The 27,304-nt window shown below is 29.5% G+C and overlaps 1 protein-coding gene across 3 annotated transcripts; it reads left to right on the top strand.

Moving 5' to 3' along the window:
* Positions 1–27,068, top strand: CYLC2 (cylicin 2). 3 transcript variants are annotated; one of them, XM_054657871.2, is made up of 8 exons: positions 1–81; positions 3,053–3,156; positions 9,323–9,363; positions 10,881–11,002; positions 12,435–12,591; positions 12,709–14,074; positions 19,653–19,768; positions 26,905–27,068. In XM_054657871.2, exons 2-6 carry the CDS (start codon positions 3,140–3,142, stop codon positions 13,401–13,403), a joined length of 1,032 nt encoding a protein of 343 aa, XP_054513846.1. In that variant the 5' UTR covers positions 1–81; positions 3,053–3,139; the 3' UTR covers positions 13,404–14,074; positions 19,653–19,768; positions 26,905–27,068.
* The last annotated feature ends 236 nt before the right edge of the window (positions 27,069–27,304 follow it).

The raw sequence follows: 27,304 nt of genomic DNA, 5'->3' as shown, positions 1-27,304 counted from the left end.
ACAGAAGTGAGGAGTAGAATAATGGTTACCAGAGGCTGGGGAGAATAGCGAAAGGGAGATATGGGAGAAGTTGGTCAATAGGTACAAAGTTATACATGAAAATAAGTTATGGTGTTCTATTACACAGCGGGGTGACTATAGCAAATAATACTGTATTACATATTTTAAGATAGTTAGAAGAAAATATTTGAATGTTGATGTGGTTTGGATCTGTGTCTCCACTGAAGCTCATGTTGAATTGTAATCCTCAGTGTTATAGGTGGGGTTTGGTGGGAGGTAACTGGACATGGAAGTGGATTTCTCAGATAGTTTAGCACCATCCCCTTGGTGCTGGTCTCATGATAGCGAGTGAGTTCTCGTGAGATCTGATTGTTTTAAAGTGTGTAGTACCCACACCCCCACGACCTGTTGCTCCTGCTCTGGCCGTGGGACATGCCTGCTCCCCCTTTGCCTTCCACCATGACTTCAAGTTTTCTGAGGACTACTCAGAATCCAAACAGATTCCAGTATCATGCTTCCTGTACAGCCTGCAGAACTGTGAGCCAATTAAAACTCTTTTCTCTATAAATTACTCAGTCTCAGATATTTCTTTATAGCAACACAAGCATGGACTAATACAAATGTGATCACCACAAATAATAAATGTTTAAAGTGACGAACATGCTAATTACCCTGGTTTGATTATTATACAATATATACATGCACTGAAAACCCACAACTGTACCCCATACATATGTACAATTATTACATGTAAATAATAAATAAAACTTTTGGAAATGATACAAAGTATTATACTGTGTAAAATGTCTTAGAATGCATTTAATAAGGTGATTTCTACATTTATACACCCTTTTTATTGTCTTAAATCTTTTGTGAAACGAAGAGGGAGATAAATTGATGATACATGAATAGAAAGATAGATTAATAAGTAGATATACAAATCATACATATAGACACATTATATATGCACATGCTATATAAATATGTGAAACACAGATTCACTGAAATTATTACAAGCTTGAAGAATCTACAATTATATATATTGATTTTAAGGATGAAATTATAAGCCATGTTTCTGAGTTAATAACATATTGCAAACTCTTAGGAAATACATCTTGTTCAAGGACAACCTCCCCTAACCTTTACATTGTTATTAGAGAAAAAATGAGTTAATGTATACAAATAACTGTATAATCTTTAAAACCCTAAAAATATGTATATATACACATTTATAAAGTAGAATATTTATGTTTGAAGACATGATTTCTAAGCTTAAAAACAACCACAAAAACATTAATATATGGTTATAGTGCTGATGCTGGATAGACATTGGCAATATCTAAAGATATTATATATATATTTATATGGCTGATATATATAAATATATGGATGGTATATTTTGATATATTTCTATTAATCCTCATATTCTATAGTAGACTTTTAGTCTTAACATTTGATATGTTGTAGGCAAAATTTTAAGGCTCCCAACAACCATTCCTTCAGAGTGTGGGCAGAATTTGTGAATAACAGGAGACAGCATTCCCATTATATGCTACATTATGAAGTACGATTGATCCTTAAGTTAAATACATTATCTAGGTTGCTTGAATCTAACCATTTGAGCCCTTTAGGAAACAAAGGTTTTCCTCAACTGATAGTGGTTAGGAAGGCTGAAAAAAGATAAGACTGATTTAACTATGAGGACTCCATGAAATATTTCAGGTTTGAAGATGTAGGGGGAGGTATTTGAGAAGGAACTTAGGCAGTTTCTAAGCACAGAAAGCAGCTCATAGCTGACAGCAAGGAAGAAAACAGAGATATCAGAACTACAGCCACAAGGAATTAAATTCCACCAGCTGAAATGTGCTTAGGCACTGATTCTTTCTTTGAGTCTCCAGGTAAGACACAGTTCAGCTGACAATTTGATTTCAGTCTTGTGAGACACTAAGCAGAGGACCTAGTTAAACCTGCCTAAGCTTTTGAATTATAAAATTATGAGATGAAAAATGAGTATTGTTTTATGTCTTAAATTTGTAATAATTTGCTATGTAGCAATAGAAGACTGACACATGCTCATTATAAAAATGTCATTGGCTAAGATATTACTAGATCATACACATTTAATTAAGAATGACAATAAGAGATTAATTAAAGAGATGATAATGCAGAAGGCAAGTATTGACTGTTGCCCAGTCATTATTTAGATTTTAACGTATGATGATAGAGTAAATGCATTAGAGATTAATATTTTCAAAAGCCACTATAGACTATAAAATGCTCAACAAAATATTATAGAATTAGACATTATACTTTACTTATTAAACTATCACTTTTCAGGAAAACTTCAGTAGATATTCTCATTAAGTCAGATAGTGAAGTAATCAGATCACAGAAATCTAAATTATGGAAAGGCTCCCATCCCAGCTCCAATGCCTCTATAATTTATCATTGTGTAAGATCAGCTAGAAACTTTGAGTCAAACTACTAATATTTCTGTAGTTTACCTCTTATAGAAGCTTATATTTAATAAAATTATTTCTTAAGACAAAAAATAGCTAAGATATTTTAAAAAGAGCTAAATAAGAGCAACATGTTTAAATGCCTCTATATAGTACTAGTATTCATTTATTAGTGGGGTAAGATTATGAGTTTAATAAAAATGTACTAATGCATATATTTATAAGTTTAAAAAGCATATAGCTTTGTTAAAAATATTATATGTATGAGAAAACAATACGTTTAAGATGAGAGAAAGACATGTAAAGTTATGCATTGATTTAACAAAAGTTACAGGAATGAAAGGGAATTTAGGATTACAGCTGATCCTCACAGATAAATGTTTAGACTTACCTTTTTTCCATATCAGTCAATAAGTTACAATTACATGAAAAAAATAAAACCAATATTTTATTAAAGTGTAAAATCAATTGATTAATTTTAAAACTCCTAGATAGATTTAGTCAGTAATAAGTGAAAGTAAATATTAATCTTAGAATTTTAGAGAACATAAAAACACAAGTGTCTCCTTTTGTTTTGCCCCTTTAATTCCAAGTGCTCTAGGCTTCTTTATGATGTCACCTTTCAACATCACCAGTTTGAACTTAACAATACTTAAGTCCTGGCAAGTCATAAGGGGAAAATGTCTCTCCCAAGATTGTAAGTCAAATTTTATGTTTTAAAATAACTGAAATACTCATTGGCTTTACATTTAACTTCTTTAGTATGAAGAGATGTTTATTATATTATTATGATGCCATTCATAAGCAAAAGATAATGCATTTAAGCAGACAAAGATTCTCAAGCAACATAATAGATTTTTTTGATTTAAGATATAGCTAGTGCATGCATTTCAGTAAAATAGATACCTGGCTTTGGATAAGTCTTTTTTGTTTGTTTTTTTACGCTAGTCTTACTTGATTTTTTTATCACATTGCATTTTGAGTAATATAAAATAAAATAATTCAGATTTTCAGTCAGGGAACCACTTGGAAATTTCTCCGAATAATTTTTGTGTATGTAATAGTGACTGATGAGTGTGACTGAATTTTAGAGGAGGCATTATATCGCAGTGTTAACCTTTAGTAAAAAGTGGGGCAGCTCTATCCAAATGTGACCAACTGAATACTAATGGTATCCCTCTTGCAAAATATTGAGTATGTGGAAGTACTTTGTAACGTAAAGCAGATAATCCAGATATGAGAAGTAAGTTATATGACAGTAGTTTACTTAAGCTTAATTTATTCTGTGTCAAAATAAGGTAGGTAAAGAGCACGTTTCAATTCTGTAAACCCTTTCACAGAGGGCATGCAACAAAGGTGAAGGAATGGAGTTTTGTAATATAAAGTATGGGTGGGCCTTAATTTAGCAGTATTGTTAAAGGAAAGATAAAACATGAATATTAAAAATAAAATAGGCTTTCCATAGATACTGGTGCCCATTTTGTTATAAAACAATGATTAAAGTATAATTTTTGGTAAAGGTTTAAATGCATTTGTCATGATTACTTTAGAAGCTGAGTAAATTGATGCCTACTATGCAAAAATCTATGTTCTGGCACCTAACATGGCAGAATTACACTGTATTTTAATTACTTTCAAATATATAAGCACTGCAAAATATCGATGGTAATATTGTTATCATGAGCATCAAATAGCTTTCAGAGAACTTGACCACAATGGTTAGAAACCTCTTTTTGGTCTTATGGCTATTTTCTATGGTGTTATTCTAGTGTAATCCCAAAACATTCTGGTTTTTGTAGGAGGAAACTGATAGAAATCATAATCAAATGGCCTCACCATTAGCCAGAAAAGCACACATAAAAATTCTTAATAACAAATTAGCATATTTCTTTGAGTTCAAGTGACAGCTCCCAATTCATTGAACACACAAAATTTAAGATGCAGAAAATTAATTTTCGACTCCATTTGTCTTTTCACTGAATTCTTCTAAGAATGGCAGAGCCTTAGTTTTGGACTTAACATTTCTGTGCCCATGGCTATCAACTTGTATGTGATAAAGAAAATTTTTCTGTTTGAACTCAGTTTTTCCTTTCCCACTTATTCCTTCTCTAATACCTTTGCTCTATCCAAACCTCAACTATACCATTTAATAGTTTCATCACTTCTGGCCTTGGCCTCAAATTTAGGTTGTGTTCGTCAACTCAGCCCATTTATAATGTTGAATAGAACTAAGATTTCTGAAACAGGTAGGAGAGGTTATCACAAAAATTTGGTGTGAGATAGGGTATCTAAATATATGAACATTTAAAATTCCAATATTAGCTTCCCAATCTCGTATCTAATGTATATTTTATGTTTTTCTCTCTATTGAGTAGCATTACTAAAGTCGTCTCTTACTATCCTGGTCTAGGGATTCACCTTGATGTAGAAAAGGTTTTATAAATCCTGGCACCACTCACATCGTAGTCTAGAAAACTTTTTGTTGGAATAGAGGATTAGTAGGTGCTGGGGGTAGGGGAGATCCAGCATTCTGTCCATTGTAAGATGCATTATAATATTTTTAACAGTACCCCTGGTCTCTACCAACTAGATGCTAGTATCATCACACGCACATACACATAGACAATTGTGACAAGGAAAATGTCTTCAGACATTGCAAAATGTTCTCTGGGCAAGGAGTTCGAAATAACCCATGCTAAGAAACACTGCTTCAGAAAATGTTAGAGAAAGACAGAGAATCTTACTACACACAGAGCCATTCCTCAGCAAGACAGTAATCCTGGGGCAGTTGACCTTGCCTTTACACAGAGACTCCTCTAGCAAATACAAGAAGAGTAGCTCAGGCTGCAGTCAGCTACTAGAAAACTTTCTACCATGTCTTTTATGGTCTTCTTTTCCCTGCAGCTGATGCAGATTCCAAAAATCTAGTCTACTGGCAAGATATCTGGCAATATGCATACAATCAGGAGGTCTATGAACAACTCACATGTAACTGGGGAAGATATATCATTTAAATCCTTTGACTTTGAATCCACTATATATTTTTAAAACACATCTAAGCAGAGATACAGTTACAGGCAAGAGTAAAGATGGGTGGATTTTGTATTTAGATTAAAATATAATCCAGACTAAAAGGAAAAATAATCAGAAAAACAAACTTGGTTAAATGTTTACCCCTGAAAAAATTTTTTGTGGTGGTAGAATAGAAATAGATTTTTCTCTTAAGAAATAAAGTCCCCCATGTCTCTTGCTTGTCTACTTTTTATTTCAGAAAACTTAATCCTAGTTTTCTTTTCAAAGTTGCAAATACATTATATTCTACATTGTTGACAATGGGAAACCTTCTTTACCTCAGAACATGCACAGTTACTGAAAATGATTTTGAAGCGACTGAATATATAAGCTTGAAGTGAAGGTGGAATTTTAGCTTCTACATTCCATTTTATCTTGGTAAATATGAGGCCTTAATTACTGTGTTTCCTTATATATATCCAGACACTTTAATTTAATTTAAGCATTAGTCCTATTAAAAAACAACAACAACCTTTTGACTTAATAATCATTTTTCCCTCTTCTTAGGTTAAGTCATTAAATTAGATCTTATGGATTTACTTTAAAATTGTGAAAATACATTTACATTCATATAAATATATCTCAAAATAAAAATAAGGGATATACTAACAGTTTATTTTCAATAAGACAGTTTGTAAGTTTTTTTAATAAGAATGTCAAAAATTGAATGCAAATGCACCCTGACCTAGATAATTACTTGACGGTACCAGAAAGGAAAGGAAAGAGATGCTCTCACCAGCAGAGCCAGACTTAAAGAGTGGGAAAGTGCTATCAAATCCAAAAGATCAAATTGCTTTAATTGCTTATCACACACATTTGCATAGTCAGTAAGGGCAAGGGTATTTGGTTTATTGCTGTTTGGGTTCCTATAAATGATTCTTACTAAAAATGCAAGAGGTTAAAATGTATTGAACTGTCACTAACTCTAATCTCATAAACACTAAGAAATATATAGAAAACTTTGATCACCCAAAAAAGATACATTATGACAGATTCCAGTCAATCCAACTTGCTTTTCTCCAACCAATGGCTGTTCAGTTACCCTATAGAGTCTTGCTTATTTTTGAAGTGAATACAATAAAATTATATTGTGTATGTGCTAGTATTTCTGAACTTTTTCTTTCAATATAATATTCCTTTATATTCATTAAAGTTTCTATATTGCACATATAAGTAATTTATTCCTTTCGATTGCTAAGAAGTATTCCATTACATTTATATAGCACACTTAGTTTATCCATTCCTTTGTTGATGGACACTTGAGTTGCTTTTAGTTTGAGGTTATTGTGAATAAAATTGCTATGAACATTTTTGTCTAAGTCTTTCTGTGGACTTTTGTTTTCCTCCTTTTCTTTATTTCCTAGAGGAAAAGTTTTAATTCACTTACGCAGCTTTTATATGTACTTTAATAACTTGTTTCTGTATAATTTGCTTTTGTGTTATTTCAAGTTTTAATTAATTTTCCTAAATTTTTATCTTCTAATTTTGCTGGTATATAGAAATATAGTTCATTTAAACTATTTATCATATAATCATTAAACAAGTATAGTTCATTAAACTCTGTATCATATAAACTTATTACATTTGATTGGCAGCTTTAACAGTTATTATTATAGATGTCACTGGATATCATATTTACCCAATTGTATCCTCTACAAATAAAGACAATTTTACTTCTTCCTTTTCAATCTTAGTGCTTTTATTGCTTTATGAAACAAAATAGGATCTGGATTTAAATGCTGAATAGATACAGTAGGTTTATCTTTGCCTTGTTTCTGATTTTTAAGGAAAGACAGTCAATATTCCTCCAATAAGTTTGATTTTAAAAATAGGCATTATCTAGATGTATTCTATCAATCTGTGGGCTATGTTCTCTATTGCTGGTTTTCTCTGACTTTTTAATTATGAATGCATATTACTTTCTTTAAAAAATTCTTCTGCATATACTGAAATGATCAGATGATTTTTCTTATTTATTTTGTCAATTGGAATGATTGCATTGGTTGATTTTGGGTCAAACCAACCTCATATTCTGGAAAGTAAACCAGATGGTCATGATGTATTAGCAATTTTATATGTTTGCCAGTATGATTTTTTAAATTTTAAGAAATTATGTGTCTATAATAATGCGGGATATTCATCTGTAATATGCATTTTTAGTATTGACCTCAAAAGGATTTGGGTTATTTATACTAGCCTTGAAAATGAGTTAAAACATACTTACTCCTCCTCTACTTCTTTCTTATATTGTTTTCCTAGTTTCAATGGAGAGATGTAAAACATTGATTTTAAACATTTTTTGTAATATAAAATATTAAAACTGTAAGTTATTCTCTATGAACTTTTAAGCAGTATTCTATCATTTTCATAATTATCTTATTGTTCAGTTGCTTCTTTTTAAATAGGTTTTCATTGTGATCCCTTTTGGACCACTGGTTCTTTAAAAGGAGCTGTTTAATTTTCAAATATTTACATATTGTCTAGATAATTTTATTATTGATTTCAAATTCAATTGCTGGGTGATTAAATAATATGTCCTAGAAATTATAGAAGAAATTAACAGATCATTCTATTTTGAAAATCTCAAGTTTAATAGTGTTTCATGAACTTAAAATCTTTCCTCTTCGAGAGCATTTGGAATAATGCAGTTCATAATCATTGTTGGGTATCAACATTTCTTCTGTAGTATATAAATGTACTTTGACTGGATCTGAATTTAGAGATTCAGATATGATGGGGCAAGTAATTTTGGTGCATGTACTCAGTTTAAGAAAATGATAGGCTGGATAACTTATTGGTGAAAACATATTAAATATTATTCAGCTAATACAAATTTTTATAGCACGAAAAAATGTGCCACGTTTTACGCTGCTAGCTTCATTCTTTAGTCAAGGTATCAAGATACTGCTTTTCTATGCTTAAACCTTAAGTTTTACACACTGTCAAATAAACACCACGTGTGTGTTTGTGTATGAGCACAAAAGCCTCAAACTCACTCATGACCAACGATGGCTCTATATCCAAAATATAATGAAACAATGTACAATAATATTTCTCTAATAGATCTTAGGATTGGTCTCCATCACCAATAAATAAAAATTAGATTGTAAAACACTCCTTCGTGGGAACAAACACGTTAAGATAGTAATAAAACAAATGGGAACCTATAAATGGAAAACAATTTGCAATATAGTTTCTTTTTCAGATTTTCTTTAAAAAGTAATGAAATTCCTTATGAATTTTTGTGGTCCACACTGACATATACACATGCACACACAAATTCACAGGTGCACACATAGGCCATTTAATAATTTGGATTTGGTGGAGTTTTTTGAGACTATTTTGAGGATATGCTTTTACATAAGCATAGAGTTTACAAAGTGATACCTTGTTTCAAATTCAATTAAGAGAGAATTTGGAGCATGAACTGGAAAAAATAATTCAACTGTGTTTTTGTAATTTTTTAAATGTATATTTTCAGATGTGCAATTTGCTTATACACACACACATATAAACAAATTGCACATCTGAAAATATACACACATATATGTGATACATGTATGTATATATAGTTTGTTTGATCGACCATTATTTAGTACTGTTGTAATTTGAAAACACATTTGCTCATCTCTATTATCCTGGAGATGAAGTAATCTTATATAACAAAAGATATCTGAGATTGTGAAATATTTCTCTAGTTGTTGGTTGCAGGTACTGGAGTATAATAATGACAGTTTAAAACAGTGATTTTTATATAAATTAACTAAAACCTTTCTTTTTTGTTTTAATAGCCAAAGAGTAAACTTTGGGCCATATGATAATTACATTCCAGGTAAGAAAGCATTCAATATTTATTACAAAACATGTGTGCTTAATTTTATGGTAAGTATTATCCTCCATTCAAAGTGATAAAGCAAACATTGCCATGGAATAAAATTGATAATTAACTATTTCCCAAGGAACCTTTCTTACAGGCCCAGTGAACACCTTTTATATATGTTTTGCTTTGTTTTGAATCCAAGGAAGTTTAAGTAAACATGTTCAGTATATGAAAGCCGGAAATAGTTACATGTTAGAATTCATACAATCAGATAATCTTACAGTTGAAAAGCAATGTAGAAATTGGATAAATAACTTCTTGTTTATGTCAGGAATTTCTTCTACAACATTCTTGATAGATTATATCCAGCTTATAATTGGCCCCAAATTTCTTTACTAGACAAGGCAAAGGTATTTGATTTTGAAGAACTTCAAATATCAAGTATTTTCCCCTCAGATACTGAGCCTAAATATAATTTTTTTCTGTACATTTTTCCCATTGTTCCTATTTTCTTTAGAAAACTCATAGGAAATGTCTATTATTTCCACACATTAATGCTGCATGTGTCTAAATACAAGGATGAAATCTCTCATTGGCCTCATTGGCAACTTAAATAACTTTAATCATTTGTATTATAGTTTCCAGACGACTTCACCTACCCAGTCACCATTCTGTAGGCTTTTTGTCATTTTCCTTTACAAAATATGTCACCCATAACGATACCATTCTTGGGTGTATAGCATTTGCCCCCCTTTTTTTTTTTTTTTTTTTGAGACAGAGTCTTGCTCTGTCGCTCAAGCTGGAGTGCAGTGGCATGATCTGGGCTCACTGCAAGCTCTGCCTCCTGGGTTCACGCCATTCTCCTGCCTCAGCCTCCTGAGTAGCTGAGACTACAGGCGCCTGCCACCACACCTGGTTTTTAGTAGAGACGGGGTTTCACCGTGTTAGCCAGGATGGTCTCGATCTCCTGACCTCGTGATCAGCCCACCTCGGCTTCCCAAAGTGCTGGGATTACAGGCGTGAGCCACTGCGCCCGGCTGCATTTACTCTTGTAGCTTGGAAAGTTATTATTAACTAAGGGGATCTTAAGTCTTAGCACTTAGATTAAATCATGTATTTACTGAATATTTATGCTGGCATTGCGCTAAGTACTATGGGAGCTACAGAAGTAGTTATTTTCTGTTATTAATAAAATTGTATACTAACCAAAAGCATAAAGCAAAAACCTAGACTGGAAGAGAGAGATTTAAAAGGAAGCAGTAAAACTGAATCTTTCCATTTATATTATAGTTATGCTAGTTTTGCAATGACTGCTTTATACAGTTATCTGTAAAACTGCTCAAAATAGAAAAATCAATTATTTTCTCATATTGATAACAGAAAATTGCAAACATTACCAAATAAATGAAGTCATAATTTGAATCACTTGTTTATTCATTTACATGATATACGTTGCACATGTAATGCCATTTCAGCTCTGATGGAATTCTATTCACTCCAAAATGTGTTTTTTGTCTCCCTTATTTTAGTCAGTGAATTAAGCAAAAAATCATGGAATCAGCAACACTTTGCCCTGTTATTTCCCAAACCACAACGGCCAGGAACCAAAAGGAGATCAAAACCTTCTCAAATACGGGACAATACGGTTTCTGTAAGCATTGGAAAGATTTTATAATTATCAGTAATAAGTAATAACTCAGTAATAATTATAACCACAATAAGTAATTATAATTAGTCTTAAGTAATCACTAAGTAGTAAGCTTGTGAAATCATGTATAGTTGTATGTGTTATAGATCAAAGCTGACCAACAAGTTTCTGCAGTGATGGGAATATTTATCTCTGTAGTCCAACGAGGCTATTAAATACTTGAAATGAGGCTAGTGCAACTAAGGAATTGAATTTTACATTTAAATTACATTGAATTAAAGTAAATTCACATGTGGCTATGAAATGCCCTACTGAACAGCACAGTTAGAGATAATTCAAAGTCTACCACTTAAAGAAAATAGATATATTTTATTTGCATTTTACTGTACACAGTTGCTCCTTTATTTCATATTAACTATTTTTTTCAATAACCACACATTGTAAAAATTGTTTCCAAGGAGCACAAAATTATGGAGTTCCTGATGTTAGAGTTAGTGTGAACATTCAGGAAATGTTCTACAGCTGGAGAAATCCCTCATTTGAGTCAGGGGATTACACTATACCTTTAATACTTCCTCAGTTCTGTAATATAGAATTCAGGACTCAGAGTATTGGAAAATAAATACTTCGCAATATTTCTGGAGTCAACATGGGATAAGCATATGCTCAAAGAAAAGTTTTCACAAAATAAATGTATCATTAACTTGTTTATTTTTAAAAATGTAACCCATTAGTAGTGAACAAAGTTCTTTTTTTCTTGCTGAATTTATTTTTCCATTTTTGTTAATATTTGTACAGAGATTAGCTATTTTTGCCATTCAGTTTTGTACATATTTAATTAGAAGTTGAAAACAAAATGCATAATTTCTCTCAAATTAACATTCCCTGTTATAGATTTCATTATTTCAGTTACCAATCTGATCATACTCAATTTATATCTGCCAAGCAATAGGAGTTTCAGGCTTTTATCTTTAACCATGAGTAGCATTCTAAATTCCAGAGACTCTGAAAATGAAAATAGACTAAGATATGCCTCAATCTGAAACTATTAGATATTAGAGAATAGTTTCTGATTTACCTAGAAATAGAAGGTGGGCAAGATACTCCAAGAATTCTCAAGAACATACAGTTTAAAAAGCCTCCTATGATTGTGAAGATATGCCATGAGTCTACCAATTTGAACCTAAAATCCCGAGGGAGCTATGAAGATCCTATAAACTGAAAGTAAGCTCCAAATGGGCATGATTATTCACTAGTTTAAAAAAAAAGGATGACAATAAAAAAGCAAAATAAAGGATGAAATCTCAAACTTCCCCATTTTTTAACAAAAGCTAAAATCTTTTTATGGTTGAAATTAAAATATATTTGGGATATATTAATACAAACTGTGTTATTCACTCACAAGTTGTTCATCATTATTGTAACCATCTTTCAGATAATTGATGAAGAACAATTAAGAGGAGATCATAGACAACCATTATGGATGTACCGTTCTTTAATGAGAATTTCTGAGAGACCATCTGTTTATTTAGCTGCCAGGAGGCAGCCTCTCAAACCAACTCGTACTGTCGAGGTGGATTCTAAAGCAGCAGGTAGAGATAACTTACTGTTTTTATAGTATCTCTGTAATTTTCTGATTAGATTTCTATTAGAATTTTATCAAGTTTGGATTTTCCCATTTTAAGAAATATTTGAATATTTATCCCCAGAAATTGGTAAGAAAGTTGAAGACAAGACAACACAGAAGGACACAACAGATTCAGAATCAGAATTAAAACACGGAAAAAAAGATTCAAAGAAGGGCAACGATGTAGAGAAAGGAAAAGAAGAAAAGCTAGATGCAAAGAAAGATAGCAAAAAAGGTAAAAAGGATGCAGAGAAGGGCAAAGACTCAGCAACAGAATCTGAAGATGAAAAAGGAGGTGCAAATAAAGATAACGAAAAAGATAAAAAGGATTCAAACAAAGGCAAAGACTCGGCAACAGAATCTGAAGATGAAAAAGGAGGTACAGAGAAAGATAGCAAAAAAGGTAAAAAGGATTCAAAGAAGGGCAAGGATTCAGCCATAGAATTACAAGCTGTAAAAGCAGATGAAAAGAAGGATGAGGATGGAAAAAAAGATGCAAACAAAGGTGATGAATCGAAGGATGCCAAGAAAGATGCAAAGGAGATTAAAAAAGGTAAGAAAGATAAGAAGAAGCCCAGTAGTACAGACAGTGACTCAAAGGATGATGTCAAGAAAGAGTCTAAGAAGGACGCCACGAACGATGCCAAGAAAGTTGCCAAGAAAGATACTGAGAAAGAATCTGCTGATTCAAAGAAGGATGAAAAGAAAAATGCTAAGAAGGATGCAAAGAAGGATGCAAAGAAGAATGCAAAGAAGGATGCAAAGAAGGGCAAGTAGGCCTTGGATAAGAATTTGAACCGAAAGAATAATTCAAAAGCATATTTGATGAAACAATAGTGGTAGTCTGCAGCTGAATTTGTGAGAAAACAAGAGGCCTCAAAGAATTAAATAATTTTTAAAAGGTGGTAAAGAAGGATACAAAGGAGAACTCAGCAGAGATTTATAAAAATATATAAGAAAGATGTTAAGAAAAATTAAGGGGGGATCCATTGAAAGACTTGAAGAATACATATACTTAAATTGGGGGACATGAAGGATTCAATGAATGATCTCTAGAAAGATTTAAAGAAGAATATTCAGATAAGGATGTTGAAGATAATGACACTAAATCTATGGACACACACACAAACACACACACACAGTTTAATGAAGGCTTAAAGAATCCAAGGAGACAGATGTTGTATCTATAGATTTAAAATAATCTCAAGCTGCATCCACAGATACAAAAAAATATAGGAGCCATGAAATGAAGTTAAACACCTTGTAGAAAGCCTACTTTCAAGTAAATATAGCATTCCTTTGGCAAAAAGAAAAAAAAAGTAAAAGAAAAGAAAAAAAAATGTATTACCACCCGATGAGCCTACGTCTTTCTTTCTGAAGTTTAAACAACCACAGTCATGTTTATGGTTGTTGGATGTGCCACTTCCAATCCAAAAGAAGCACACTTGGTAAGTCAGTTTTGTTTTGTTTACTTATTTATTTATTTATTTATGTATTTTTGAGATGGAGTCTCTCTCTGTCGCCCAGGCTGGAGGGCAGTGGCGCGATCTCGGCTCACTGCAAGCTCTGCCTCCTGGGTTCACGCCATTCTCCTTCCTCAGCCTCCCAAGTAGCTGGACTACAGGCGCCTGCCACCAAGCCCAGCTAAATTTTTTTTGTATTTTTAGTAGAGACGGGGTTTCACCGTGTTAGCCAGGATGGTCTCAATCTCCTGACCTCGTGATCCGCCCGTCTCGGCCTCCCAAAGTGCTGGGATTACAGGCGTGAGCCACCGTGCCCGGCCAGTTTTGTTTTATTTTAAGCCAGATTGAATTAATTATTGTCTTTTTCATTTTTGAGGGTACATAGTAGATTTAATAATAATTGAACCAAATTATAATTAGATAGGAGGAATAAGTTCAAAAGATCTATTGTATAGCATGGTGACTATAGTTAATGACAATATATTGTATTCTTGAAAAATCAATGCTAAGAGAATGAACATTGTGCTCTCATCGCATAAATGATAACCATGTGAGGTGATGCTTATGTCAATTAGCAAGATTTCAGGATTCCACAATGTATACATGCTTCATAACATCATATTGTACACGATAAATATGCTTTTACTGATCAAATTAAATAAATTTAAAATAATAAAAATCAAACTAAAGGTTCAAATTGACACTGTTCTTATATTATCTCTGTAATTTTCTGAGTACATTTCTTTTAGAATTTTATGAAGTTTGGACTTTCTCATGTTAAGAAATATTCAAAGAACATGGAGAGACAACGAAATAAATGAAGCTTTAAAAAGTGTCCGTGGAAAGGTTAAGGAAGTCTGTCATTAGGGAGAGGTTACTAGCTTATGATAGATGATATTATTACCAATTAAGCATCCAAAGTTTTAAAATAGAAAATATTAATTTATTTTGATTGAAAGAAGGATGAAATTCAAAATTGTTTATTACCGACAAGAACAAATTTAAATGAGGCATATGAAAGAGCTACTTGATAAATGGCTAAATACTTCACAAAACTAAATTAACCAAAATTTAACAGAGTGTAAAAGAGTAAGAATATATACATAATATTTATTTAGATGTGGAAACAATTAACTTACTGTCTTTAAAACCGTATTAAACTCTGTTGTGACCCATAAGTCCTATTGATTTGAGGAAAAAAAAAAAGCAGTATTAAGCAAAATGCAATATCCTTGAACTTCTCAATTAAATGACAATTCATTTATTTCTGATTTAACATTTTCTTAAATAAATTCAGTGTTGCTGCAGAACTTGCTAAATGATTTTCTCTTTTTATTCTTCCTGACATAAACTTTGGATGCAACATAAAGCTTCTCTTGGACATTAAAGGAAGGGTCTCCTAGTCTGTATGTTCCTAAGAGCTAGCTTCCAAGGAAGAGTAAGGAATAATTGTTTTTCTTTAACACTCAACATTGGGTCCTGTCCCTCCTGCATCAACGACTAAGAGTCAGTGGTTATTGTAACTCCTGATCTGCCAGGTGATCACACCTTGTTAGCCTGGGTCAGCTGTAATGGCAGAGGGAGTCAAATCCTGGCCCTTTGTTCTCCTCCCAATCCCTCTAGGAACCTGCTCATCATCTTCCTCTGCATATAGTAAAATTATGTGTTGAGATTGCTAAACTTTTCTGGAAATGTTACCATCTCTCTGAGGATTTAGGAAATCATTTCAAATCCTCTTTTTCCTCTATAAAAAGGCCCTTAAAATTATTTTCACCAATAGGATTCAAAAGTCAGGTTTTAGATTGAAATGTAATGTAAAATGACAGGAAAATTGAGCTTCTACCTTTAATATCCTACTGAGGTGCACCATCACTAAGAATTTTCATGTAGTTAAATTTAATAGCAGTGTCCTTTTATTCCAGTACCTCTTCATTTACATCTATGTTGTTTTCTCAGTTATTCCAATAAAAAATAAAAATGAAAAAAATGGCTTTACATACCATTCTTATGCTGTTGAATCTTATAATTTAAACCTAGTATTTACTTATTTACTCAGCTCCATATTCCCATATCTAAATACTTAGTTAAGCATCTAGTTGACTAGCTTCCAGGTATCTCAAAATTAACAAATCCCAAAGAGAACTGTTGACATCCCTCCACCAATGCCTCTTTCTCTCCAAGTTCTGGCAAACCCATTAAATGACGCTGGTATCCAGTCTGTAGCTTAATCCAAAATCAGTGAGTCATCCCTAATTACTCTTTTTTCTTCACCCTGCCTACTAGTAGTAAGTCCTATCCTGTCTACCTACAAAATACTCGAGTTGGTATAATTCATTACATTTCTACCACTTCTGTACACTAAAAGTCCAATCAACCATTATCTCTTACTTGAAAACTCCAAAGCCCTCTAAGTGCAGGGGAAGCCCCTGCTTCATGTCTCTCCACAACGCCATATCCCATTCTTCATATAGAAACCATCATGTTTCTCCCTTGGTCAAAGTTTTCTAGTGTACTGATGCCACACTTACCATCAACTTTTCTTTTGCTCTGGCTTATAATCCATTAATGATCTGTGTGCTGACTATTTCTCTGCCCTCATGTGACAACACTATTCCTTTTGTCTACCATGTACTTGTTGCATTGGATTTTTAAAAATATTTTACCACATGTAACCTTACAATATTAAGCCTTTACACTTGTTCCTTCTCCATAGAATGCAATTCTCCTAGAACATCACACTGTTGACTCCTTCAAAATAGTCATTCTCAGCTTACATTTTACATTTCCAGATATTTTTCATAGACTAATTTATTTTTTGACACAGTGTCTCTCTCTGTTGCCCAGGCTGAAGTACAATGGTGTGATCACAGCTCACTGCAGCCTCAACCTCCCCAGGCTCAGGTGATTCTACCACCTCAGCCTCCCCAGCAGCTAGGACTACAAGAGCTCTTCACCACATCCAGATAATTTTTGTATTTTGTAGAGATAGAGTTTTGCCATGTTGCCCAGGCTGGTCTCCAACTCCTGGGCTCAAGCAATCCACCTGCCTCAGCCTCCCCAAGTGCTTGGATTACAGGAATGGTACTATCAGAGACTAGATGTTAATGGAGAATGGGGTAACCACCCCTTCAAAGATTTATCCTTTGTGTTAAAAACAATATAAATATACTCTTATAGTGATTTTTAAATGTACAGTTAAGTTATTACTGACTATAGTCATTCCAATGTGCTATCAAATAGTAGGTCTTATTCATTTTTTTCTAATTTTTGTGCATTAACGATTCTCATCTCTCCTTCAATTCCCCACTACCTTTTCCAGACTCTGATAACCATCCTTTTACCCTCTACCTCCATAAGTTTGTTTTAATTTTTAGATACAACAAATGAGAGAGAACATGCAATGCTTCTCCACATCTTTGCCAACACTTTTATCTTTGTAATAATAACCAATTTATATATATATCACATATATACAAACATACATATGTGTACACACATACATATATGTGTATATACACACACATATATGTATTATACACACATACATATATGTGTACACATTGAATTTATTACATTTTACATGTATGTGTATATATATATATATATATACATCAATATAGCAAAAATAGAAAATTTAAAATAACCCATATCATTTTTGGTGGCATCAAAATATGCAATAATTTTATCATCGCTAATTGATTCAAACTTATTTTCATGAGAAATCAATACAATCAATTTTAAACAAATAAGAATTACTGAAAAAGTGCATAGAAGTTGTCATATACCAAGTTAAATATGTACCAAGTGAAAAGTTTTATACCAAATTACTTTATAATCAAGAAAATCCTTGTAAAAGCAGTGGCAAAATACAAAATTATTGCATAATTATAATCATATTCAAGTTATCTCACAAATGCTTAATCCACAAAATCTTTTTTAAGTTAAAATAACAGCAGCAGGAAAAATGACTATTATTTATTTACTACTATTTGCTAAACGCTTTCCTCGTATTATCACTTAATCCTCACAATCCTAATATATCTCCATTTAATTGAAGCTCAGAAAGGTCAAGTAACAATAAATTTGCACAGATAGTGCAAAACCAGAATTTGAATCTGAACGAATCTCATATGACACCAACGTTTAGACTGTGGTTATGTAGTGTAATTGTTTGTGGATTTGGGAGAATTTTTCTTTAGCACCACAGGTTCGGTTTCTTCATATCCTATGTATATTTGCAAAAATGTATAGTTACGTTAAAATTACATAAAATTATATTATTACTTTAAAGATCTACTACAGAATTTAAGAAGGCAGTTGTTCTATTCATAATTGCTCACAATCAGCCTCTCCTCCTACTACTGTTCCTACTCTCTATACCCTTTGTGTCTGCTCAGTAAGTATTGCACATTGCTTAGTAGTTTACATTAGTTGTATTTGCAGGAATGTGCTGTATTGAACAAATATGGAAATTAAAAATATGCATAGAATCCTAGATCAACCATTATGTAATAATAAAAAGGGACTAAGAAGCAGGATGTAAAACATTGAAGTCAAAGAAAAATGGAAGAATACTAGTGTATGCCTAAGAATATTGATTCTAGAAACCATTACAAAAAATAACAACTAGATATAAGATTATCTGGTAATGATTACTAATGTTCTCTAACCCCTCCAAGATAAGGACTTCCTTGGTATATATGCATCGAGAGAGTCACAGTTAACATTGAAACAGTACATACATGCATATACGCACATACAAATAAAAGGCTTTGTTTTTATTATTTCATTTATTATTTTTGCACCAAGAGGACAATATGCATTGTTCTCCATTCTTTTCTTTTGTGAATTTGTAAGCTGTTTGAAGATTTTTTACCCCCCTTCATTTTGTTTAACTTTTAGTGTAACTTTAAAACAGGTTTTTCAAGTACTAGGGGACATGAAATACTTATGTTTCATAAAAAATGTTTTATATCTAACATTGTCACGTAGCTTTGATGGCTAAGTAACTTACTGAATTTTGGTACTTTAGGTTGAGGAACTTAAGCTATTTCTATAGAAAAGGTGACAGTCATTCTGTAATGGTACTTGAAACCTGATAAAACCACATGAGTGACAAAAATGGGGTCCAAGTGAAGCTAACCGATTTTGAAAAATGTGGGAGGTAGTGATGGCTAAGAGGATAAGGCACCATTAATACAATTCCAAAAGGGCTCAACTTTGCAAGAGATGGCAAAATCCAAAACCATTGCTCTGTGGTTTTATACAATAAAGTGTTCCAAAGTTTATTTATGAAATAAACAGAAAATTTTGTCTCTAGAGAAAAAGGTATGTCTAAGGGTCATAAACATCCTAAACTTATATGCAAGTGTTGTAGCTATTTGCATAATTTTTATACAAAGTTTGGCCTCTTTAAAAAGTGAGAGTCCAGGAAAAATATGAAAGGAATTTTGAAAGTGATATTATTCCAATTCCCTTTGCAACATGTATCTTTGTCAAATCACAAAGTAATAACTTGCTAATACTTAGATCATTCTCTTTTTTTTTTTTTTTTTTGATCGAGTCTCCCTCTGTTGCCCTGGCTGGAGTTCAGTGACATGATCTCAGGCTTACTACAGCCTCCACCTTCAGGTTCAAGTGATTCTCCTGCCTCAGCCTCTCTGGTAGCTGGGATTACAGGTATGCATAACCACATCCAGCTAATTTTTATTTGTTTTGTTTTAGTAGAGATGTGGTTTCACCATGCTGGTCAGGCTGGTCTCAAACCTCTGCCGTCAAGTGATCTGCCCACCTTGGCCTCCCAAAGTGCTGGGATTACAGGCGTGAGCCACTGTGCCCTGCCTTTAATACAGACAAATACATGAGGCAAACATACACAGCCCCTGGTCTCCTTTCAGTCATTTAGTATTTTTATATCATGTTCCTTCAGGTCTACTTTTTTAACCATTGGACAATTCCTCATTAGTAAATACATCAGATAAAATAATTCCGGTGTTTTGAACATATTGAATATGGTATCTGAAGACACTGAATATTTTCTAAGGGAGCACAGTTCCATTCTAAGCCTTGTATATAGTTTATGACAGTTTTTATAATTATTCTTTTTTAAATAATTCAAATGTAAGTTCTTCCTTTAGCCTAATCTGAGCCCTAATCCATAATAAAATAAAATTGCTTGTGTAAATAAAGTAAAATATGAATAAATTTTATTTATTCATATTTTGGCAAACATATAAACAGAAACGTACTCCAGGTGTTAAATATGTTCAATAATCAATTTTATAGTTATTAATAAGTTATTATATGTGGTTTATTTTATACTTTCTCAGTTATTGGATGCAAAAGAACATAGCTGCAATAGTCATCATATGAGCAGTTTTACGGTAGGCAAAATCAAAGATTTTCAGGGTATATACAGAGAGGATATGTGAGTAACAAATCACAGTATGGTGTAGTTTGGCATTTGGATAAAAAAGTTAAATTTATAAAAATCCATAAACTTTGAAAGTGCATTTCTGTTGATAGGAAAAAAAAGGAAACGGTATGATTTTATTGATAGCAAGATTAAGAACCAAAAATGAACTTAAAAACTAATTCTATATATAAATATATATCATAAATAATATAAAAATATATATCATAAATAATATAAAAATATGTATCATAAATAATATATAAATATATATTATATAAATATATAATAAATATATTATATAAATATATAATAAATATATTATATAAATATATAATATTATATATTATATATATAATATATATATATTATATATATATATAATATATATATTATATATATATAATATATATATAATTATATATTATATATATATAATATATATATAATATATATATATTATATAAATATATAATATATATTATATAAATATATAATATATATTATATAAATATATAATATATATTATATAAATATATAATATATATTATATAAATATATAATATATATTATATAAATATATAATATATATTATATAAATATATAATATATATTATATAAATATATAATATATATTATATAAATATATAATATATATTATATAAATATATAATATATATTATATAAATATATAATATATATTATATAAATATATAATATATATTATATAAATATATAATATATATTATATAAATATATAATATATATATTATATAAATTTATATATTATATAAATATATAATATATATATTATAAAAATATATAATATATATATATTATAAAAATATATTATAAAAATATATAATATATACATTATAAAAATATATAATATATATATTATATAAATATATATTATATATATTATATAAATATATATTATATATATTATATATATATATTATATATTATATGAATATATATTATATATAATATATAAATATATAATATATAAATATATATTTAATATATTATATATAACATATTAATGTTATATATTAATATGTATATTATATATAAATATATGTTTAATATGTTATATATAATATATTAAATATATATTTAAATATTATATGTTTATACAACATATATATTAATATATTATATAAATATGTATTACATAAATATATATTTAATATATTATATATTATATAAATATATACATAATACAGAAATATATATTTATATATTATATATTATATAAATATATATATAATATATTACATATATTATATTTATAAGAAATAAATTATATTAAGTATATATTAAATTATATTAAATTTAATATATGTATATCTTACATATGTATTTACAATATATAAATATATTTATAAATATTTTATATATATCTTATATAGATATATATTTATATAAACATATAAATATATTATATATAGTATATTATATATATTATATTAAATTATATATCTGATATATAATATATCCTGTACATTATATATTTTATATATTATGCATATTATATATAATTATATATCATATATAATTATATATCATATTATATATTATATATAATTATATTTTATATTATATATTATATAATTATATTTTACATTATATATTATATATAATTATATAATATATAATATACATAAAATATATTATATATAATATACATTCTATATAATTATATTATATATAATATACATTCTATATAATTATAAATATTATATATCATATATATTATATAACATATGTAACGTATAATATATTATGTATTATATATCACATTTTACATAATTACATATTATATATTATATAATTATATATTATATATTATATAATTATATGTTATATATTTATATATTATTATATATAATATGTATATTATACATATAATAATTATATATTATATTACATATATTTATATATTATTATGTATATAATATGTATATAATATACAATAAAGATAATACAATGTATTATATATTATATATTATACATATAATAAATAATATGTTATATATAATATTATATATTATATATCATATCTATTATTTAATATAATACTATATATTATATGTTGTATTATATATAATTCAATATAATATTATCGTTATATTATAATAGATTAAATATATTATTCATATTATATACATATTTTATATATCTATTTAATATTTCATATGTAAATTTAAATTTTTAATATATAAAATTAAATATATTAAATATAGTTTATATTATATTACAATATATTAAACATATTTAATATATGATATGAATATTATATATCTTATACATAATATAAAATATATAATATGTAATATATATTACATAATATATTACATTAAATATATTACATAGTATACATATCACATATATATTACATTGTATATATTACATAATATATATAATATGTATATATTACCTAATATACATATAATATACATAATGTATATTACATAATATACATTATGTATATTATGTAATATAACATAATGTATATTACGTAATGTAACATAACATAATGTATACGTAATATACATAATGTATATTACGTAATATATATAATATGTATATTATGCAATATACATAATATATGTAATATACATAATATATGTAATATGCATATGTATATTATGTAATATACATAATATATGTAATATACATAATATGTGCAACATACATCATATGTATATTATACAATATACATCATATGTATATTATGCAATATACATCATATGTATATTATGCAATATACATCATATGTATATTATGCAATATACATCATATGTATATTATGCAATATACATCATATGTATATTATGCAATATACATCATATGTATATTATGCAATATACATCATATGTATATTATGCAATATACATCATATGTATATTATGCAATATACATCATATGTATATTATGCAATATACATCATATGTATATTATGCAATATACATCATATGTATATTATGCAATATACATCATATGTATATTATGCAATATACATCATATGTATATTATGCAATATACATCATATGTAATATACGTATGTATATTATGCAATAAACATATGTAATATACATATGTATATTATGCAATATACATAATATATGTAATATACTATGTATATTATGTAATATACATATGTATATTATGCAATATACATAATATATGTAATATACATAATATGTATATTATCCAGTATAAACAATACATGTAATATACATATTATGTATATTATGTAATATACATAATACATGTAATATACATAATATGTATATTACGTCATATACATAATATGTATATTACGTCATATACAATATGTATATTACGTCATATACAATATGTATATATACATTACATATATACATATACATATATACATATATGTATATGTATATATACAATACAATATTGTATATATACATATAATATATAATATATTATATGCTTATTATATATTATATATTATAATTATATACTTATATATTATATCATTAACATCATATATATTATATAATTATAATATATAATACATAATATGTAATTATATAATATATAAATATATATAATACATGTTTATATATAAATATATAAATATTATATATAAAATATATATATATACACATAAAATAAAACTCCTTCAGCTAATTTTAACATAAATTACCTCTAAAGTATGTCTCTTGAGTGTTCCTTGGACTCTCTACTTGACCAGTGCTCTACCTTTCAGAGTAGCTCGTTTTTGTCTATGACTAATATGGCTTTTAGAAAATGTTTTTTAGAATATTTTGCCTTTTATAAAATGTGTTTCTTACATCTAGTTTTAAACTGTGCCAATATATCATCTAAACTTCTAGTTTCATATCTTGGTTTGTCCCCAAAATACCAATATCTATTATACTATTCCACTCTAAATACCTCTGTAACCAGATAAGATGGAAAGACAGAAACTAATCTCAACTTCTAATTCCCATTAAGGCTCAGATCTGGAAATTATATATATATCTAATTGTATATATATAATATGTAAGTATATATACATACATATGTATGTGTATATGTATCAATTATTTATCTATATGGATTTTGATAGATAATTGGTAATTCACAGTATCAATTATATATACAGATTTAGATAGATAATTGATATTATCTATATCTACATATACACATGTATGTCTCAGATATAAGTATAGACATAGAATTTTTCTATCTGGTATATTAAAAATGAGTTATTTTCTAATGGTTAAAAAACAGACCTGATGGAGCATAATGTATATCATATATAGATACCTAATTGGGAACAACTTAAATAAAAGCTGATAAATTATTGGGTAAACAGAGTGGCCTAAATAAGATTCAGAGAAAGCAGCAGTCACTGGCCACAGAGGTTCAGCACAATGCTCCAGGAAGAAGCTCTGGGACAGCTTTTCTCTCTAGCACATTGCCATGGAAGATCTATGCCTGCTGCTCTTTCTAGACAGAAAAATAAGACAGGATTTTAATAAATTATAATTTCAGTAGTTGTCACATGCATATGTGTGTCCACAAGCCATTTATCCCATCAGTGTTCTGTTTTCTGCTATGTACTACTACTAGGGCATTTTATATTCTAGTATAGGATGTTTTGTGAGAGGAGCCACTATTTTTTAATCTCTATCAGTTACCTATTAATTTCAGGTTGTTGTTGTACCTGGTCATTAATCATTGTTTATAAAAGGAGGCAAGAAAGAAAAATTAAAATTTCATATGGATTGATTCAGTTGATTTACAAGGAAAGACAACTTCCTCTTAGGAAGAGATATTTTGTCTTAGGTAAAGTAACTTAATGGCATAACGGATGGCTGAACATGAAAGATGAGGCCCCAGTGCATAGCACATATGGAAGTTTACATTAGAAAAAAATAATTCATCTACATAAGAGATAAGCTTTTTGTTTTTGAAAGGGAAGGAAAATAGCTGGCATTTCTTGCTGGAGAAAGTTATCACAAGTGGAAAGGTTACCCTAGAAATAAAAGATATAAGTAAACTGAAATTTACCCTTATGTGTAATAGCCATCTAATTTTAGAACAATGATGTTTAATATGTAATTTAAAGGTTTTTTTTTTCATGCTGTTTTCATCTGCTGTCCCATACCTGCAATAAAAGTCATTTGAGTAAGTGGCTTTGCTTTGATGATACTTAAGGGGAAGAAATGGAGAATTAATTGGGCTAAGCATGATAGTAAAGAGGAGAATGGGATTTCAAAAGGGGATTTAAGGCGGGTGGCATTTGAGAAGAAAGCTTAAAAATGAAAATTATTAGAATATGTCCTAGTAACACCCAACTTTCCCTAAATTCAAAAAATATTACAAAGTTGGAAAATATTAAAGTTCATCATAGTTTAAATTTTCCTATTTAAACAAAGTAAAGGGCATCTGCAGAATGTTGAAAGTTTGAAACTTCATGGACTTATTTATTTCATAAAGGGCTCTCTAACTTATACACAAATTAGAGTTTTAGTTAATTTCTCCTAATTTGGTTTACTGAATAAATTGATCTGAAATAAAGTATGCTTTTCAATTATGTTTAGCAAGTTTCATTCATCTCTTCAGAAACTTCTGTTTCATTTCCTCCATTTATGCAAACCTACATGTTAACATATTCACAATATCTATTTTCCTAAACCCAGGACAAAGAATATCAATTGGACCCTCTGTAACTTTTCCTAGATATAGTTGGTAACTTTTTCTTAGAATGTATGCACTAGGGGTAGATTGGTTTGCTAGGACTGCCATGACAACAAACCACAGACGGGGTAGCTTAAATAATAAGCTGTTTTCTCAGTGTTCTGGAAGGCTGAAAGTCCAAAATCAAGACATTGGCAGTGTTTATTTCTTCTCAAGCCTCTCTCCTTGGCCTCTATGTGGCTATGTTTTCCCTTTGTCTTCAAATGGTCTTTCCTCTGTGTGGATCTGTGTTCTAATCTCTTGTAAGACCCGTCATATTGCATTACAGTCCATCTTAATGACCTCATTTAACCTTTATTACTTCTTTAAAGGCCTTGTCTACCCAGTCACATTCTGTGGTGCTGGAAGTTAAGACTTCAACATGTAAATTTCAGGGGAGACAATTTATCCCACAACGAAGGTATATGAGATCAGTTTTTTAGTTTTAATCACTCAGAAACCTAAGGTTCTGAAGTAGTATCTTCAGTTGAGGAATTTGTACTCATTTTTTGGTAGAAACTCTAATTTGTTTAAACAATGAGGAGAACTTTATGACATAATTGAAGTCCGTGTATTTTCAAACCTTCAGCATTTGGTAGATGCCCTTTACTTTACCACTACTTCTGGGAAAAGCTTTAGCATCTCATTTGACTCTGATTTGATTGTGTTCCAGGACTACCATGAAGATGGATTGGACATTATACCACACTGGAAAAGTGAAACATCTCATTCAGTTGGTGATCTTCCTGTCATGAAAGTTGCTTGACAGCTCTAATTACAAATTGAACACATTAAACAACTGGTGAAATTATCAATTAAAAACATCTACTCACCATAGTTATTTGTGTCTAAGTTTCAGTGAGTTATGACCTACCTCATAACCATCTACACATGGTTGTCAATGGCACTGGTTTTGCTAAATTATTAAAACAGTCTTTGTTAAAATTACTTAATTTTCCTATCGTTCTACCTGGACCTGGTCATCAGTTCAATATGGAAGGTATGGAAGAAATCTGTTCTCCTTTACCACACAATTTCTTTGTCAGAACTAGTAGCTTCTGTCATTATAAAGC

Source organism: Pan troglodytes, chromosome 11 (genome assembly GCF_028858775.2).
Source record: "Pan troglodytes isolate AG18354 chromosome 11, NHGRI_mPanTro3-v2.0_pri, whole genome shotgun sequence".
NCBI lineage: Eukaryota > Metazoa > Chordata > Mammalia > Primates > Hominidae > Pan > Pan troglodytes.
Note: the sequence above shows the minus strand (reverse complement) of the source record. Positions and strands in the feature narration are given on the sequence as shown.

Bases quoted from the DNA above. Each gene is read 5' to 3' on its own strand.
- CYLC2 (XM_054657871.2), top strand. The intron at 9,364-10,880 runs GTAAGAAAGCAT...CCCTTATTTTAG, and splicing joins ATATGATAATTACATTCCAG to TCAGTGAATTAAGCAAAAAA. The intron at 12,592-12,708 runs GTAGAGATAACT...ATTTATCCCCAG, and splicing joins GGTGGATTCTAAAGCAGCAG to AAATTGGTAAGAAAGTTGAA.